The sequence below is a fragment of the Hakea prostrata genome, chromosome 4, assembly GCF_041222555.1.
Source record: "Hakea prostrata isolate BN-2017 chromosome 4, UWA_Hpros_2, whole genome shotgun sequence".
Taxonomy (NCBI): domain Eukaryota; kingdom Viridiplantae; phylum Streptophyta; class Magnoliopsida; order Proteales; family Proteaceae; genus Hakea; species Hakea prostrata.
In genome coordinates this window covers 24,957,899-24,976,880 of record NC_142603.1, presented here as the reverse complement: position 1 = coordinate 24,976,880, position 18,982 = coordinate 24,957,899, and the positions used below count along the sequence as shown (strand labels likewise).

The following is an 18,982-nucleotide window of genomic DNA, read 5'->3' as shown; positions in this document are numbered from 1 at the left end:
TCGAGAATTTGAATCCTTTTCTCTCTCTCTCTGATCGGGCTTCTTCTCTTCTCAATTTCCCGCTTAATTCTCAGATCTAATTCTATTCACAACGAGGCCAGGACATTGGTCCGACTTGCCGGATGGTCGATGGAACTCGTTTGCGCTTAATGGACGAGAACTTGAAATAGCTCAACACCATCACTTCGAAACATGGGACAATTCTCACAAACCTGCAAGCATCAATGGAAACTCAAAAGGGAAATATGGATCAACAAAAAGAAACAATGGCGCAATTGGTAACGCAGGTGATGGCACTGAGTGGATAGTTAGTGCAAGCACTCAAAACTCCTATAAATTCAGATTGTTCTCCTGCTATCACAGATCTGTCCTTTGCTTCGGGCAATTCTTGATCACCTAGACCAAATTTCCCTCCAGCAATTCAAGCAAAAGGGGTTCGATTAGATTTTCCCCATTTCAGTGGCCACAACCCCACCGGATGGATCTTCAAGGCGGAGAGATTCTTTGATTACCACTTGATCCAAGACGAACAATGGTTGCTAGTTTCTTCATTCCATATGGACGATGTCGCCCTCGATTGGTTTCAATGGATGTATAAGGACCAACGTTTACCCAGTTGGGAGATGTTCACTCAAGCATTGGAGAAACGCTTCGGTCCATCTGCATACGAGGATCATCAGGCAGCCCTCTTCAAATTAACACAAATCATGATCGTAGCAGACTAACAGAGTCGTTTTGAATCTCTGTCTAATCGCATAACTGGATTACCAGCAATGGCACTGGTAAGTTGTTTTATATCTGGGTTGCGGTCTGACATTAGAAAGGAAGTCTTGGCATTTCGACCAAAGGATATGCATGAAGCCATTGATTAGCCAACCTGGGAAGCCAAACTTGGCAGGGGGGACAAATTTTTGAGTCAACGAGGTTAACGGCCACCCGCCCTCCAAACCACCGTTGCTGCCACTTCCCCTCTCCCGCAACCAGTACCTTGCCTATTACTTTAGCAGAAATGCAACAAAGACGAGAAAGAGGGCTATGCTTCAATTGTGATGAACGATTCACCCCTGGACATAGATGTAAAGTGAAACAATTACTATTGTTGGAATATGATGAGGAAGTCAAAACTCAATCAAACACTGAGGGTGACAATGGTGGGAATACTAATGAGACGGTGGAAGAACTATCTTACCACTCTATGAATGGAATTCCAACCCCAACAACGATTCGCTTCACTGGGTATATTCAAGGGCAACCTATGCAAATACTAGTGGACAAAGGGGCCACACATAGTTTCATCCAAAGCCGAGTTGCCCAAAGATTGGGTTGTGTAGTAGAGAGCGTTCCTCACACCACCGTCATCGTCGGCAATGGTAGCCACTTAACCTGTGAGGGTCTGGTAAGAAAGCTACCCCTATAGATTCAATTTGTTTATTTTGAAGTCGATGCATATGTTCTACCTATATTTGGGGCAGATTTAATTCTTGGGGTCCAATGGATGGCCCAGTTAGGGCCCGTTCTATTTGATTACCAAAACCTAACTATAGAGTTCCAGCACATGGGGCAACCAGTGAAGCTACAAGGGGAGCCCAGAAAGGCTGCAACCCAAATTATGTATCATGAGCTACAAAAACTTGTCACAACCCAAACAAGGGCCCTATTTTTAAAATTAGAATTGGAAGAACCACAAGGAATTGGAACAGAGGATGTGGGCCCAGAGTTGCGAGCCTTGTTAGAAGCCTATTCCATTGTTTTTGCTGAATTGAAGGGGCTCCCTCCACCCCATATACAAGATCATGCCATCCACTTACAACCGAATGCTAGCTCGGTGAATGTAAGGCCATACCAATACCCTCATTTTCAAAAAAATGAGATTGAGAAGCAAGTTACAAACATGTTGGCTTCGGGAATCATTCGACCAAGTACAAGCCCCTATTCATCCCCCGTACTTATGGTCAAAAAGAAAGATGGGACATGGCGTTTTTGTGTTGATTATTGGGCATTAAACGCCGTCACAATTCCCAATCGTTTCCCTATTCCAACAATAGATGAATTATTTGATGAACTCCACGGAGCATGTTATTTTTCTAAATTGGATTTACGATCCAATGGCCATCAAATTTGGGTACATGTGGAAGACATTCCAAAAAAAGCTTTTAGGACCCATGATGGGCACTATGAATTTCTAGTTATGCCCTTCGGGTTAACTAATGCCCCAGCGACATTCCAAGCAATGATGAATGAAATATTCCGACCATTTTTACACAAATATGTTCTAATACTTTTTGATGATCTATTAGTCTACAGTGCCACATGGACAGATCACATGAGACACTTGAAGTCTGTTTTGAAGACACACAAGCCCATCAATTGTACACCAAGCAGTCAAAATGTTCTTTTGGAAAATCCACCATTGCTTATTTAGGCCACATTATATCAGCCCATGGACTTGCCGTAGATCCAGCCAAAATAGTAGCAATACATAACTGGCCCACTCCAAAGGGGCTTCGGGATGTTTGGGCCTTCTTGGGTCTTACAAGCTATTATAGAAAGTTTATACGTGGCTACACCCACCTAGCAACTCCACTCACTAACTTGCTCAAGAAAGAGGCCTATAAATGGACCCATGAAGCCCATGAAGCCTTTAGAAAACTTAAAGATTGTTTGGTCCAAGCTCCAATCCTAGCTCTATCGGACTTTAACCAACCATTTATTTTGGAAACTGACGCCTCAGGGGTGGATATTGGGGCCGTTCTAACCTAGATGGGTCACCCCATCGCCTTCTTCAGTAAGAAGTTATCAGCTAGATTATAGGCTGAATCTACTTATGTACGGGAGATGCTCTCCATCACTCAGGCAGTGTGTAAATGGTGTCAATATCTATTGGGACGGAAATTCTACATCAGGACCAATCACCATAGCCTCAAGGAATTAACTTCTCAGGTTATACAGACGCCGGAACAACAATTTTGGATGGCCAAACTCATGGGATACAGTTTTGAAATAACTTATCGACCAGGAAAGGAGAATTCTGCTGCAGATGCCTTGTCGGGTGCTAGAAATTATGGCTCTCACAGTGGCTACCCCACGGTTCTTGGATAAAATTCGAGATGTTGTTCATCACTCCGTCGAACTACAGAAACTATACAGTGGTATTCAACAAACCCCTGATCTATATGTGGGCTACGTGTGGCGCAATGGCCTTCTTGATTTCAACCACCAGATTGTCCTTCCCTCTGATTCGGTCATGCGCCAACATTTCCTGCAAGAATACCATTCTACACCCACCGGTGGTCAAGCAAGGTATCACCACACATACAAGCGTTTGGCCGAGAACCTGCATTGGAAAGGGATGCGAAAGGACACTAGAAATGTTGTCTCCCGATGTCAAATATGCCAACAGGTTAAAACGATGCAAACATTCCCGCCAGGGCTTCTCCAACCTTTATTAATACCTGAACAAGCTTGGGAAGATATATCTATGGATTTTATCACTGGGCTAACACTGGAAATGGGGAAGACAGTGATCATGGTCGTCGTCTCTCCAAATATGCACACTTTTCAGCCCTGCTAAGGGTATCAATTGCGTACCGAAACCGTTTAACTGTACCGAACCCCACCATTCAAAATCCGGTACACTACGTACCGAAACCGAATTTCTTTAGTACGATTCCGGTTTTAGGTACTCATACCGTCGGTATGTACCGAAACCATACCGAATTGGTACCGTACCAAATTAAGGGATATAAATTGTAATTTTACAATTAAAACACTTTACCTTTACCCTATCCCTAATTCTCTATTTCAGTTTTTCGTTTCATCATTCACTCCTCTTCTTAGATTTACTTGTTTTGTCTCTAATAATTAGATTTATTAGCTTTATCTCTATTAATTTCAAATTCGATCGATTGGTTGATCACAATTTCATTAGGATTTTAATGAACTAATAACAAAAGTGGCATAAGTTCATTCGTACCAAAATTGTACCTCACTAAATACCATGTTTAAACTGTTTTCTCGTACCGATTTAATACCGAAACCGTACCAAACTGTTTTTTGTAAATACCCGAAACCGTACCGTACCATTTAAATTCAGTACATTACGGTTTTGGTTTTTAGTATTCAAAGTTGGTACCGTACCGATTGACACCCTTAAGCCCTGCCCTCCAATTTCACAAGCCTAAAAGTGGCGGACACCTTCGTGACTGATGTAGTAAAACTCCATGGAATTCCTCGCTCCATCGTCAAGTGACAGAGATCCCCTATTCCTCAGCAGATTTTGGCAAGATTTATTCACATTACAGGGCACCACGCTCTCCATGAGCTCTGCTTATCATCCGCAAAGTGATGGGCAAACTGAGGCGTTGAACCATTGCTTGGAAAATTATCTCCGTAGCTTCATCAGCAATGAACTATAGCAATGGCCGAAGCATCTCACCTAGGCAGAGTACTCCTATAATACTTCCTTCCACTCTTCTTTGCAAAGCACTCCATATCAGGCTCTCTATGGACACCCTCCGCTGACGTTAATCCACTACATTGCGAGCTCTTCCCCAAACGGTGTTGTAGACATGGCGTTACAAACGAGAGATCAACTCCTGCAAACCTTGAAAGATAACCTATGGCGTGCTCAAAGTAGAATCAAAGCTCAAGATGACCATAAACGCACCGACAAGGAGTTCCAACCAGGGGATAAAGTCTTTGTTAAATTACAGCCATACCGCCAGATGACCGATGCTCACCGTTTGAATCAGAAGCTTTCCAAGTGCTATTATGGCCCCTACATAGTGCTCTGTCGAATCGGCAAGGTAGCATATGAGTTGCAGCTTCCTTCCGAGTCTCGCATCCATCCTGTATTTCACATCTTATTATTGAAACCCTGCATCGGCGAACCCACCGTCACTACGGAACTTCCGGCCGTTCCACCATCCCCACTCTGCCCATTGATGTTGCTCGACACTCGTGAAGTGCATGGAGGCGGACACTCCACCGCTCAAGTCTTAATTCAATGGCAGGGGTTACCACCGGAGGAAGCTACCTGGGAAGACAAGAGTGTATTAATTTGGAACCCAATTTCCAGAATTTAACCTCCAGGACGAGGTGTTTCTCTATGGGAAAGGCAATGTCATAAACCACATGGCAAGGGTGGGACAGCTGGCAAAGAAATCAACGGTGAAGCATGTGTTAGAGCACCAAGGAACCGTAACCGTCCAGCACATCTGAGCGATTACATGACATAGATGAATACTCTAGAAACCGACATTTGCTGTAATGGGTTTTATACTTTTATTGTAATGGTCTATCGTCAGAATAGTCTAGAAGATTTACAATATAAGAGGGGATAATACATAATAGAAGGTATCGAGAATTTGACTCCTTTCCTCTCTCTCTCTCTCTCTCTCTGATCGGGCTTCTTCTCTTCTTCATTTCCCGCTTAACTCTCAGATCTAATTCTGTTCACAGCAAGGCCGTGACATGCACTATCACAGCAAATTTTTTATATTTTATTTTTGCATTGTTTTCATCTGGGCTAGTATCTTTTGCTGGTAGAACAAATTAGCCACCAACCCCACGTAATTGTTTCTATGCTTAGGATTGTCTCACACGCTTTTCATACCACAGCTATTGGGTTTTCTCTGTGTTACTTACTCCATCGCTTTCTTAATTTCTTCTGTCTGGCTTTCAATTCGTGTCTTGTAGACTAGACTTAGCTCTGTACTCTCTTATTTTTCCATTTGTATCTGTGCTGTTTGGAATATACTTATTTATTGGAGTGTGAGGATTTCATGGAATGGAACGATTAGATTCTTTACTGATAGGCAATTGGTGATCATGATGATTTGGAGGCAACCAAGAAAAAGATCTCTTCCCTAAGCCGCACCAAAACACCTGGCCTTTGATCCACACACTGATTTCGTTAAATTAAGTAGTAATAGATGCAAATGGTGCCCCATTTTATAATTTTAAATCCTCCACTCTTTTAGGCAGACTAACAAATAGCACATGTAATAGAGATCTAAATTTACCCATGTGGGTAGGGAAGGAAATAAAGCTGCTGATTGGTGCTCGGGAATGGTCCTCCCGTTGGATAGTAATTAGTTGATTATTCAAGACCTTCGGATCTGAGGGTTCTTGGGCGCCGCCTAGCCGTGTATCTTTTGTTCTTTTTGGGTCTTGTTTTGCCCCGTTCTCCTCCAAAAAAATAGAGATCTAAACAGTAAACACTGATAGAGTAATATATCCTCTTGCTTAATTTATTATTAAATAAATAAATAAATAAATAAAAAGCTGAAATTATTCCTTTCAACCAACCTTTTTAGTTTTCTCGAAAAGAAAATGTTACCTAGAGTTGGGATCAGGTTTATAAGCACAATCTATTAACTAAAAGCTTCTAAAGGCCACACGACATTCATGCCTGATTTTTAAAATTTTGACGAACTATTATGACATGGGCAGCTCAGACATGAGGATATGGGTGAAATGGGATCATATTATCTATAAAAATATGTACTTTAAAATAAAATAAAGCTGCTATTTGTTTGAGTGGATAAATTAAATAAATAAAGCATTTATTTATTTATTATTTCTTTTAAAATAAATAAAGTTCTTTACCAGTTTTATTCAAATTTGCTATGCTTTGTCGTCAGTGTTCCATAAACAATTAACGTATAGTTGGCAAATTTTATATTTCAATAATCAAAAACAGTCAAAAAAATTAGCTAAAAATCCTAATTAAATTGGCTGGATGAAAAAAAAAAATTCTCTCTCAAAAGTGGCATTAAATTTACCCATAATAGGTATTAAGTACAAGAATGATCATTTAATTTAGTTTTTCTTTCACTAAATTTTTTTTTTTTTTAAATTAGATTATGGGTCATTAGTTTAGCTTGTTAATTAGGGTTTTATAGTATGTCTACTTATATTAAAGCAATTATGTCTTTAGATGTAATTAGGTCTATTCATAAAGAGAGAACCTAGTGTCAAAGACTTCCACACAAGCAGTGTCCAAAGGGACATTTTTCCATTGTGACCTTATTCTAACAATTTGTGTTGAAAGGTTATTTTCATACCTTGACCTTAAGCTATAACTATAGTCTACCAACTATTGCACCAAGGCTTGCCCCTTGAATTTGTAAAACCTACTCTTGCATAGCTTTTTTTCTTTCCATAAATAATAGTTTTATTGATAAGAGTTGTCCAAGACTTCAATTACACATATCATGAAGTCAATGAATGGAATTAGATCAAATTGCCCAAGAGCTTAATAATAAGAGCTTTTAAGCTAAGGAATGGGCTATGTTGGTTGCCTCCCTAGAAATAAACCGAACAATACTAAATTTTTGGATAATTGAAAATGTCTTGAAGTCAACCTAGAGGGGATGAATATGTTGAAACTAGTGGATAACGCTTGTCTTTGCAAATAATTAACAATTAAAAAAATTCAAAATACTTAAATAAAGCAAGTAGACTAGAAACAAGGATTTATAGTGAATCCATTCAACGAATCTACATCTACTACCTTCTAGAAACTCTAAAAGGAATTCACTAGTGTGTCCACTTTCAATATAATGAGTGGCAACCCAAAATCTTTTACAGAATCCTTGGTTGTATGCAAGAGCACTCTATAATATTTTTTTCTTCTAGGGCAAGAGTACCCAACAGAATCCTTGGTTTCAGTAATAGTACCTAATTACATATAAAATTGAAATAAAAACAAAAACCAAATTTCAAACACTTACAAAACTTCAGGGGTGGCACTTCCTTAAAATGAAGTGAACTGAATGCAAGTGGATGAGAGAGACTCTATTGGTCCAGCCTTTACCTTGAGATCTACACCTCAACCTTCTTGAATAAGAAGGGAAAGATCAACACAAAGATTTGGATCTAGGTGAGGCTAAATGGCTTTGATAAGTGCACAATATTGATAGCTTGAAGTTCGTTAGATTTGTCATAAAGAATGTCATAAAGAGCTCTATTTATATAGTCAAAAGGTTGGATCAAACTGCGCTCCAATTCATATAGAACAATTATATTTTGAATTATCAAAGGTTTCTTTTAGTCTACCTATACATTCTAGCCTTTAGGGAATAGCGTACATACAATTGGATGATCCAACAATCGAGAACGAACAGGTTAACCCATATAAACCCAACACTGAACTTGCAAAGCGTACAATCACTTGTCCCTATCAACTGGGGACTAATATTTGTGTCCCTTTACTGACTTGATCATTCAAAGGCGACCTGCTGACCACACAAGTTAATTGCAAGTCTGCAAACTAACAAAGAAAACAAGTTTCATACGCAACACTTACGTACCTAGATTCTTTTAAAGACCCTATTAAGAAAACCATACCAATCGTAGCGGAACAACAGTAAATACATAACAGAACAAAACACCAAAGATTTACTTGGTTCGATCACTAGGACCTACATCCAAAGATGAGTTAGTGAACTCATCAAGTCATGCACTAATCAAATAACAGAGATAAGATTACAACCCTAAGCATTACAAGATATGAACTCTATACATAGACCAAGAGAGAAACAACAAACATAGAACAACTACACTTATAACCAAGAATTGAAACAGCTCCTCTCTTCATGCGCAGACCAAGAACACCAACAGTAGCATCAATGCCTTCAACGCATCATTAGCCTAAGCTACTAAACCTCCATAAGAGAACAATCCAAGAAGAAGAAGCATTCAACAGGGCAGAACCAGAACCAATGCAATAGAGCACACTCACGCTCAGGAGAGAAAACTAGAATGAGAAAAGATGAGAGTGTGAATCGTTAGCCCTAAACCCCCAAACTTAAAGAATATATACAAAGTAATGAAATGACTAAAATAACCCTCCTAACATATCAATAAGACATCCCTATCCTAATAGGACAGAAAAGACACATATGCCCCTGTACATATTTACAACATTCTCCACCTTGACTCTGCTATTTTGACAAGAACCTGAGAGTCAACACAAAACTCATCAAATAACAACAAAACAAAAAAAACAGATTATAGAGATAATAATTTCAACATGTTCAAAGCAGATTTGAACTTTCCAATAGGAATAGGAACAATCTTAGTCATAATATCAGCAGGATTGATAAAAGTATCAATCTTATATACATCAATAAGACCTTTAGCAATAATATCTCTAATAAAATGCAGTTTTACATCAACATGCTTTGTTCTTTCATGATATACACTATTCTTAGAAAGACACAAAGCACTTTGAGAATCACAATATACAAGAGTATGTAAATCATTAAATCCAAGCTCACCAAGAAACCCCTTAAACCACATACATTACTTAACAGCTTCAAATAAAGCAATATATTCAGCTTTAGTGGTTGAAAGTGCCACCACATGTTAAAGGGTGGACTTCCAACTCACAAGATTCCCACCAATTGTAAACAAGTATCTAGTTAAAGATATTCTTTTATCCAAATTAGCAGCAAAATCAGAGTCACAAAACCCAACAATGCTAAGATTATTAACACAATAATTATCATGAACAATTCTATAAGAAGTACAATTTTTTAGATATCTTAATAACCACATAACAACATCCCAATGTGCATCACAAGGCCTACTCATGAACTTACAAACTAGTCCAATTAACAAAATATGCAATATCAGGCCTACAACACACCATAGAATACATAAGGTTGCCAACACATTCTTGATAAGGCTTATCAGTTACGGCAGCATTAGAATCAGTTCTAAGCTTAAAATGAGCACCAAGAGGAGTATCAACAGATCTACTGTTATCATTTCCAAACTTATTTACAAGTTTATGAACATAACCAACTTGAAACAAAGTCAAAACACCATTAGGCCTATCCATATGAATATCAATACCAAGAATTCTTTTACTAGTCCCTAAATCTTTCATTTCAAGCTCAGATTTTAACATAGACTTAAGTTTATAAATCTGAAATTTATCCTTAGATGCAATAAGCATGTCATCAACATAAAGCAAACGATAAATGAAAGAATTAAGACTAAACTCACAATAATATACACAATTATCATAATAGCTTCTCTTATATTTATTCTTGAGCATAAATTCATCAAATTTTTTATACCATTGCCTAGGTGATTGCTTTAAGCCATACAAAAACCTTAACAGCAAGCAAACTTTAGTCTCACTCCCTTTAACAGCAAAGCCTTAAGGCTGAATCATATAAATCTGCTAATCTAACTTACCATTCAAGAATGCAATCTTAACATCTAATTATTCAAGTTCAAGATCAAAGATAGCAGCAAGGGCAAGAAACACTCTGATAGAAGTGTATTTCACAACAAGTGAAAACACTTCATTATAATCTATTCCCTCAACCTGAGAATAACCCTTAGCCACTACTAGCCTTATATCTAGGTTGTTCTACACCTAGAATTCCAGCCTTATACTTGTAAACCCATTTACATCCAATTAGCTTTTTTTCTTTGGGTCTATCTACAAAAGTCCAAGTCTAATTTTTAATTAAAGATTCCATTTCATCATTCATGGCAGCAAACCAATATTTGTTGTCCACACAATCAAGAGACTCTTTATAGGTTCTAGGCTCACATCCTTCAAGCTGTTCAGCAATATTAAGAGTATAAGAAATCAGATTTGGATTAGAATTAGACACTTCACACATATTAGCATATCTAGAAGGTCTTCTAATCTCTCTTTTAGACCTATCTCTAGCCAATAAATAACTTTCTAAAGGGTCATCATCTTCAAGCTGTTCTTTAACTTCTAAAGAACCACTATCAGCCCCTAGATTATCATCTTCTACCAAATTATCAGATGTATCTAGATCAGTTTCAGACTTATCACCTAACTTCACCTTAAATATAGTCTTATCTAGGTCATGGGAGTTAGAGATAACACTGGAGGAACCAATTTTTAGGAACTCAAGTTCATTGAACTTCACATCCCTATTAATTACAATCTTCTTTTCCTCTAAACACCAAAGCCTATATCCCTTAACACCTAAGGATATCCTAGGAAAACACACTTCCTACCTCTAGGCTCAAGCATACCCTTACTTTGGTGAACAAAGCACACACAACCAAAGGGTTTTAATATTTTATAATCAGCATTAACTTTAATCCACCTGAAATCAGGTGTTTCAAAGTTAATAAAGGAACATGGAGACTTATTAATAACAAAACAAGTTGTACTTACAGCTTCAGCCAATAATTTCTTACTTAGGCCAAATTCAATTAACATGTATCTAACTCTATCCAAGATAGTCATATTCCTCCTCTTAGTCACTCTATTCTGCTGAGGAGTATAAGTGCATGTCCTATGTCTAGTTATTCCATGTTCCTTACAAAAAATCAGAAACTTTTCATTCACAAATTCAAGGCCATTATCAGTCCTTAGTTTCTTAATCTTTCTCTCAGTTTGGTTTTCAACTAAGACTTTCCACTCTAAAAACTTATCAAAGACACCAGATTTATCTCTAAAGAAATACAGCCATAGTCTTTCTAGAGTAATCATCTATAATAGACAAAAAATATTAGACACTCAAAAGAGATAAAGGCACATTTGGTCTTCCCCAAAAATCAGAATGTACATATTTAAGGATTTGAAAGGTCTTATATAAAGAATGGGAGAATTTAGTGTATGGAGCTTACTCATAGCACACACATCACAAAAAAGTCAAAGGACTGAATTTCTTAAAGCTTATTTGGCCACTTTTGTACAAGTGTCCAAGACCCTTACTACTAATGGGGCTCAATCTCCTATGCCAAAGCTCCACCTCACTTATAACACTACTAGAGACTAATGCAGTCCCTAAAACTACACTTTCATTCAAGAAATATAATTCATTCTTCAAATCAACAGTTAGAATTACACTACTACCACTCATAACCCTAACAGAACCATCCCTAGAGGTGTAATGAAAACCCCTAGCATCTAGCTAACTTAAAGACAGTAGGTTCCTCCTAAGTCCATGCACATGTCTTACCTTTTCAAGATCTCTAATAATTCCATCATTCATTCTAAGTCTAATAGATCCAATCTCCACAACATCACAAGCATAATCATTTCCCATTAACACCTTACCACCTCTAATGGACTCAAAAGTGATAAACCACTCCTTTCTAGGAGTCATTTGGAAGTACAACTTGAATCTAATATACAAGTATCAAGATCACTACTAGAGGATACTACAAATGCATCACTTGTAACATCAGCTATATATGTAGCCTCCATTCTCTAATTTCCATTTTCATTTTGTTTCATTTGTAATATTTCTCTACAATACTTCCTTATATGTCTTTTTTACAATAATAACAAATTCTCTTATTATTATTAAACTTTCCATTATAATTCTAATTATTACTTGCATTACTATTCTTTCCAACAAACTTCTTCTTTTTCTTATTATTATTATTGAACTTTCTTTTAGTTTCATAAACACTTCTATTTTTAGAATTAACAAACAAACCCTCACTCACATGCTTTCCCTTCTTCTCAGTTTTCAGTTCTATATCCCTAATTTTCAATGCTTCCCTTATATTATCTAGGGTTATAGACTTCCTACCATACTTAATAGCATTCTTAACACCAACATGAGAATCAGGCAAAGAATTCAATAACAAAACAACAAGAATATTATCAATTAATTCCTCATCTAAATCAGCCAAGTCATATGACAATTTATAGAATTCTTCTACATTATCAGTAAGAGACTTAGAAGCATTCATTTTGAAACTAAATAGTTGTTCTTTTAACAGAGTAATATTATGTCAGATGCAATCATATAAAGTTGTTCAAGTTTAAGCCAAACCTGAGTTGTAGTCTTACAATCCCTTACCCTTCTCATAACTGTGTTACTTAACTGCAAGATAATAGTACTATAACAAAGATCTTGCATATCTTCCCTTTCTTCTTTAGTCATAGATGAAGAGACCTCTTTGTCCCCTTTAGAGACTTTATAGACCTCCCTATCTTCTTTTAAGGCCTTATGACATCGATTTTGAACAAGAATGGCATGCATTCTATTCTTCCAAACCATAAAGTCACCCTTACCATCAAATTTCTCCAATTCATATCGAGTTGGAGCCATGACAGAAGAATAAGGAATACTCAATCAAAAAAATGACTAACTTATAAATCAGCAACACACAAAGAAATTATTTAACTAAACAATTTCAGAATTAAACTAACTTCTTAAATAAACAGTATAATAATTTAAATATTAAATCAAGAAGTCAAGTAACAGATTTCAAATGAACAACAGACTACAAGAGATCAATAATAACAAACAAAAATAGTTAACAGTAAGCAAGAACCAAGTTACAAGTTATAATTAATATGTAATTTTGTAAACAGTAATCAAAACATAATCAATTTCATATTATAATTATAAATCAAACATCAATTTCATATATCTAACATGTTTAAAACAAAAGCCCCAAATCAATTTCAAGAAACCCTAACAGCCGAACCACCTATTGACTCAGACTGAGAAATTAGATCTCAATTTCAAGCAATAAACAGGGAATTTCAATTGCAAACAACTTCAATTATATATATATATATATATATATATATATACACACACACAAAAGCCCTAAGCTAATTTGGTCAAACCCTAAGTTAAGGTTTCAGTCAAAATTAGGGTTTAGGGTTTAATAGAAACCGAAACACAAGATGTTTGTAAACAACAACAAGAACAGCATGTATCAACTAGAAATCAATAGAACAGCCTTCGATTGAAGTAAATAAGAACGTACAATAAAGAATCAGTCAAGGTATGAACCGTATAACAAGCTCTGATATGAAAACTGTTAAGAAAACCATACCTATCGTAGCGGAACAGCAGTAGAAAATACATAAAAGAACAAGACAACAAAGATTTACTTGGTTCGATCACTAGGACCTACATCCAAAGATGAGTTAGTGAACTCATCAAGTCATGCACTAATCAAATAACAAAGATAAGGTTACAGCCCTAAGCTTCACAAGATATGAACTCTATACATGGACCAAGAGAGAAACAACAAGCATAGAACAACTACACCTGTAACCAAGAACCGAAACAGCTCCTCTCTTCATGGGCAGACCAAGAACACCAACAGCAGCAACAGTGCCTTCAACGCATCACCAGCCTAAGCTACTAAATCTCCATAAGAGAACAATTCAAGAAGAAGAAGCATTCAACATGGCAGAACCAGAACCAGTGCAATAGAGCACACTCACGCTTAGGAGAGAAAACGAGAATGAGAGAAGATGAGAGTGTGAATCGTTAACCCTAAACCCCCAAACTTAAAGAATATATACAAAGTAATGAAAGGACTAAAATAACCCTCCTAACATATCAATAAGACGTCCTTGTCCTAATAGAACAGAAAAGACACATATGCCCCTGTACATATTTACAACAGACCCCATTAAGTTTTGAAATTTCTCTAACCCTTGCCAATGTCCTTTGATGGAATTTGTACCCATTTATAAGTAAAACCATAAAACCCCTCTTGAGTGTGATAGAACCTGAAGACAGCTTGAATGGACTCATCCTCTTTTGGAGCCACCACAACGACAGCCTTCTCCGCAATATTGGTGCCACCGCAACAACCAAGTCTCCGCCCTTCTGGAGTGCTTTGTCTCCGCCTTTGGAGCGTATTGTGTCTCCACCCTTTTGGCGTGTCTATGTTCGCCTTTGTGGTGTGTCTCTGTAGGCATTGGTGGTGGATATGTATATAGTATCTATTGTGCTTAATTGGTATTGTAGTTGTTTCAGCTATTATTCTAAGGGTTTATTGGGCTTGACCCACTCCTTAGCTTGGATGACCCTGTCTATTGCATGTACGACAGCTTGGTCAATTTTCACTCTTTGATTCGGACCGAACCTTGTGATTTCATGTATCTATCTTTTGTATTTCTATCTTTTGTATTTCTTTCTTTTGTTTGGTGTGTGTGTGTGTGTGTGTGTGTGTGTAAGGAGCAAACGAATACGAAAAGATACCCTCTGTTTATGGAAAGAATTGTTACTGTCCCAGCATAGTAGCAGAGGTTTACCATGTTGTGTTGGACATCATCATTTGCTTAATCTTGTAATTCAGAAAAATAGAAAATGATGGCAGTTCCTTCTTTCTGGAAAGAACAATAAAATTTCAACTTTGTTACTGGTTGAGTATAATACTCTACAAAAATTCAACTCTTTACATAAACTCAAAACAAAGAAATAACAATTAAATTGTGGAATTCATAAAAATTCTTGACTTGCTTTAACTACATGCTTTTTTTTTTTTGGTAGAAAGCTTTAACTACATGCTAATATTCAGAAAACAGAGATATATGTTGTATACATGGCTTCAGAGATTGCCGATCACTTGATTTAGACTCGTGCTGTAGAATCTTCTTATCTTCTCTGGAAGTTGAATACCTTGATCGAAAAAGCAAAGATGAATGCGAAAAGCACAGTGAACATAACGATCATGCCTGCAACCACTCCTAAGAAGCTGTGCTTGAATCCAAAATAATCCAGGAGAAAGTCTTTAACTGGGACAAGACCAGTGCCCGTGTCCATGTCAGTCGTTATATCTCCAAATTGGGAAACGACCAATCCGTACAATGTCCAAGCAACTGGGCAGGCCCAATAGTACCACCTCCACCAAATAGGAATTCTCTGCAGTGAACAAAACAAAGATGAATAAGTAAATGAAGAAGATTCAATTACATTATTTCTTCATACCAAATGAGAAGACAGAATCAGAACTTACTGTTCTTGGAATGATGAATCCTGAGAAAAGGTTCCATATAGCATAGAATGCTGAAGAAACTATAGATGCAATGTGTTGGTTGGGAGTAACACCCACTGCCATCATACCGTAGAAGGTGAAGTATAGCAATGTGAAGTACATGAAGAACATATACCACAGGAATTTCGCCGCTGTCCATTGGAATCCAATCATTGAATACACTATAACTCCATATACTAAGGACTGGAGGAGAATATGTGGGAACTCAATAGCAACCTGCACCAGAAATAAGATTTATTTGGTGAGAAACATGAAGATTAATTTAACAGATGAAGTTGGATTTACAAAAAGATAAATAATTACTTGTGCAAAGGCATATGCCATGGCTGAATACATTCCAGCAGCCCTCTCTCTATAAAAGACTGTACGTTCGATATCCACAACAGGTTGCACTGATCCAGCATTTTGTACCCCAAGAAAGAGAACAGCACCATACATAGAACCCATTGCATTAAAGAGATCCTGTGACTTTGCCCTGCAATATCCAATTGTAAATCAAATTAATTGGAACTCGAACGAGCAAAGAATGTTTGAGTTTGTACTCTAGTAAAAGGTGACTTACGTTTTAGATCCGAGATTCCAAAACATTGACCCAAGCATCAGAGCTATAAAAAGTAGTGAAGAAAAGCCTGACAAAAGTGTAAGGTGGGTTCCTCCAGTATGACCAATGTTGTTTCCATAGACAAGCTATACATTGGGTGATGAAAGACTGAGAATACTGAGTAGGAAAATAGAGATCTTTGGAAAGAAGATTTTGTGGCCAAGTGTGAGACTTGCCAACGTGTGAAAGCAGTTCGTCAACCCCCATCTAGATTACTTCAGCCCCTTCCTATTCCTAGTTGGAAGCAAGGTTCGTTATGTCGACTCGTGTCGCCGTGTTGGATCTTGGCGACACGGCAACACGGGCGCCATATTTCCGAAAGTCGACCCACTTTTGGTTGGGGTTCGATGAAAAATCGAACCCATGTTTCGATGGGTATTTTAGGTCATTTTGACCTGAAATTTGACGTCTAGCCTAATTTGAGGCCAATAAACACATTGGGAGTGTTATTTTGACCTAAAACATTACCTAAACTAACGTTCTTAATCGACCCATGTTCTACTGTACGCGGACGAAAGCCCCGAAACTAAAAACTTAAAAATTCATAAAACCAAATCATATAAAGTCCACAATTCATTGTACAAATACTGAAATACATAGAGTCATCCAACCATATAAAATCTGGAACTCTCAGTACCAAGTATTGTGCCTAGGTGGATCAAACTCCTGTGACTCAGACTGTCTCCAATGATGCCCCCCCCCCCCAATAAATTCACATACTCATCCCATCTCATACGATATTGAAAATTGTCTAGATAATCATTAACTGCAGTTCTATAGCGGTCATCTTCCGCCGCCATGAGAACTCCAATTTGAGGGAAGTGAGAATAGGGCGAAGGAACGTTCTGCATGCCATCAAATGCCCTTGTTGGTATGAATGACTCTGATTGTGAAGGAGGGAGAGGGACACCATAGCTCCCATGATACGAAGTACTAGAGGGGACACCATAGCTCACATGATACGAAGAACTAGAGGGGTTACTAATTCCCATATCATACTGTCCATGTGAAGGAGGGAGAGGGACACCATAATTACCCGTAGGCCAATAACCTGTTGTGGAGCCTACGGACTCATCCAAGCTCATGGACCCCATTGACGCAATCGCCGCATCACAAGGATTAACATAATCATAACCACCTCTGTGCTGTTGCTGGCCATCATGGCCAGCCCCCCTTTGATGGTGGCTCGGCCTCGTATCAGGATATTGACGACCACGCTGATAATCACCACCATGATCATAATCCTGAGTGGCATGATTGAAATGACTCTCCCAGCTATCCTGGGGGCTCGTGTCTCCGTAGTGGAACATGTAAACACTCTCCAATGCCTCCACCACCACCACCACTACCATCATCATCATCATCTCGACCGTGACTGCGTGTGTCTCATCTCCTCTACCGTTGTGGTGCCATCATCCAATCCTCATCCCTTGCCTCCATCCCGACCCTCTTGAGTGGCCATATACTCATCCACATTAACCCCTACAGCTGAGCTGTTCGTCGGCCTCCCTCCGTTGTCATCCCTCACCCCTATCCAACATCCATAGGATCTTCTCCTTCCCACATCAAATATATCATCGAGATTATTTTGCCTATCATTCAGCCCTCCCGCATATTCTTCAACCTCATATTATGTGAATAAATACGAGGTCATTTGACTTCTTCCAACCGTTTCTCTTGGAATGGATCATGCTGAATATATTCCAATTCCTCTCACATCCAGAGTAGAGCGTCCGGACAAGATTCGATCCAATCTTCCAAGTTTGATGCTTTGCCATAGAGATACCACCATTCAGCTGCATTATCACAAAAACATTAAGTTAGAAACTCAAAAGTCAAAAGACTCAAAACATTTATGCATCTAAGGATCTAACTATATAAGTATCTAACCCGGATCCGTTTCTCTGCCCCTCTCTCAACTCCACTAAGAGACCCAAATGCATCCCTAAACAATTTGATCTACAATAATACAATCATTAGTATTGATTGATTATCTAAATTATTTAAACAATAAATATAACTCACTAATCGTTTGAATTCCCAATGTCTCACCTCATTGTGCAAATGATTGGAGCATCTCATCCGGCTCCAACTTCGTTATCACCTATAACGGGCATCCAATAGGTTTGTGTCCAACCTAAATGTTGACTATATTGATACTTGTTTAGAAAATCTCGCATAATTAAAAAGCTTAAAATTAGTACCAACTACCAATACCTACAATGCTACAAGCCCACAAGTCTACAACTACAAATTAACAACCCGAATATTTACTTACCGGCCCTATGCAAGATGCATCGATGAGCTTCCATTGTGCACCGACAATATCTAAGAAAGCGATGTCCTCTAGGTTTTCTCCCTTATAGCATCCTTCATACGCTCGGGATGCTACAGTGGCTCTTCCCCTCAAGGAAGAGTCCACCATATCACTTTACAATAGGATCTATTCCAACACCACGAACACATCTCCAATCATCGATGATTTTTCTTCCCATTGTGTCTGATTATCACAAACTCATTAAGTCAATAGACAATAGATATCATACAAGATAATCATAAATTCATAATATAAATATAATAATTTATAAGATGTAATAATAGATAGTT

General features: G+C 37.9%; 3 protein-coding genes across 3 annotated transcripts; 2 read left to right on the top strand and 1 right to left on the bottom strand.

Moving 5' to 3' along the window:
* The first annotated feature begins 1,009 nt into the window (after positions 1–1,009).
* Positions 1,010–2,422, top strand: LOC149018585 (uncharacterized). Its single transcript, XM_089153922.1, has 2 exons — positions 1,010–1,396; positions 1,505–2,422. The coding sequence occupies exons 1-2, from the start codon at positions 1,010–1,012 to the stop codon at positions 2,420–2,422; spliced, it is 1,305 nt and encodes a 434-aa protein (XP_089010048.1).
* Positions 2,423–4,568: 2,146 nt separating this feature from the next.
* On the top strand, positions 4,569–5,084 carry LOC149018584 (uncharacterized). The gene has a single exon (XM_089153921.1). It carries the CDS (start codon positions 4,569–4,571, stop codon positions 5,082–5,084), a length of 516 nt encoding a protein of 171 aa, XP_089010047.1.
* Positions 5,085–15,087: 10,003 nt separating this feature from the next.
* Positions 15,088–16,473, bottom strand: LOC149018583 (ABC transporter G family member 35-like). The gene is made up of 4 exons (XM_089154390.1): positions 16,337–16,473; positions 16,078–16,249; positions 15,736–15,990; positions 15,088–15,641 (listed from the first exon to the last, which is right to left on the bottom strand). The coding sequence occupies exons 1-4, from the start codon at positions 16,372–16,374 to the stop codon at positions 15,375–15,377; spliced, it is 732 nt and encodes a 243-aa protein (XP_089010516.1). The 5' UTR covers positions 16,375–16,473; the 3' UTR covers positions 15,088–15,374.
* Positions 16,474–18,982: the final 2,509 nt, after the last annotated feature.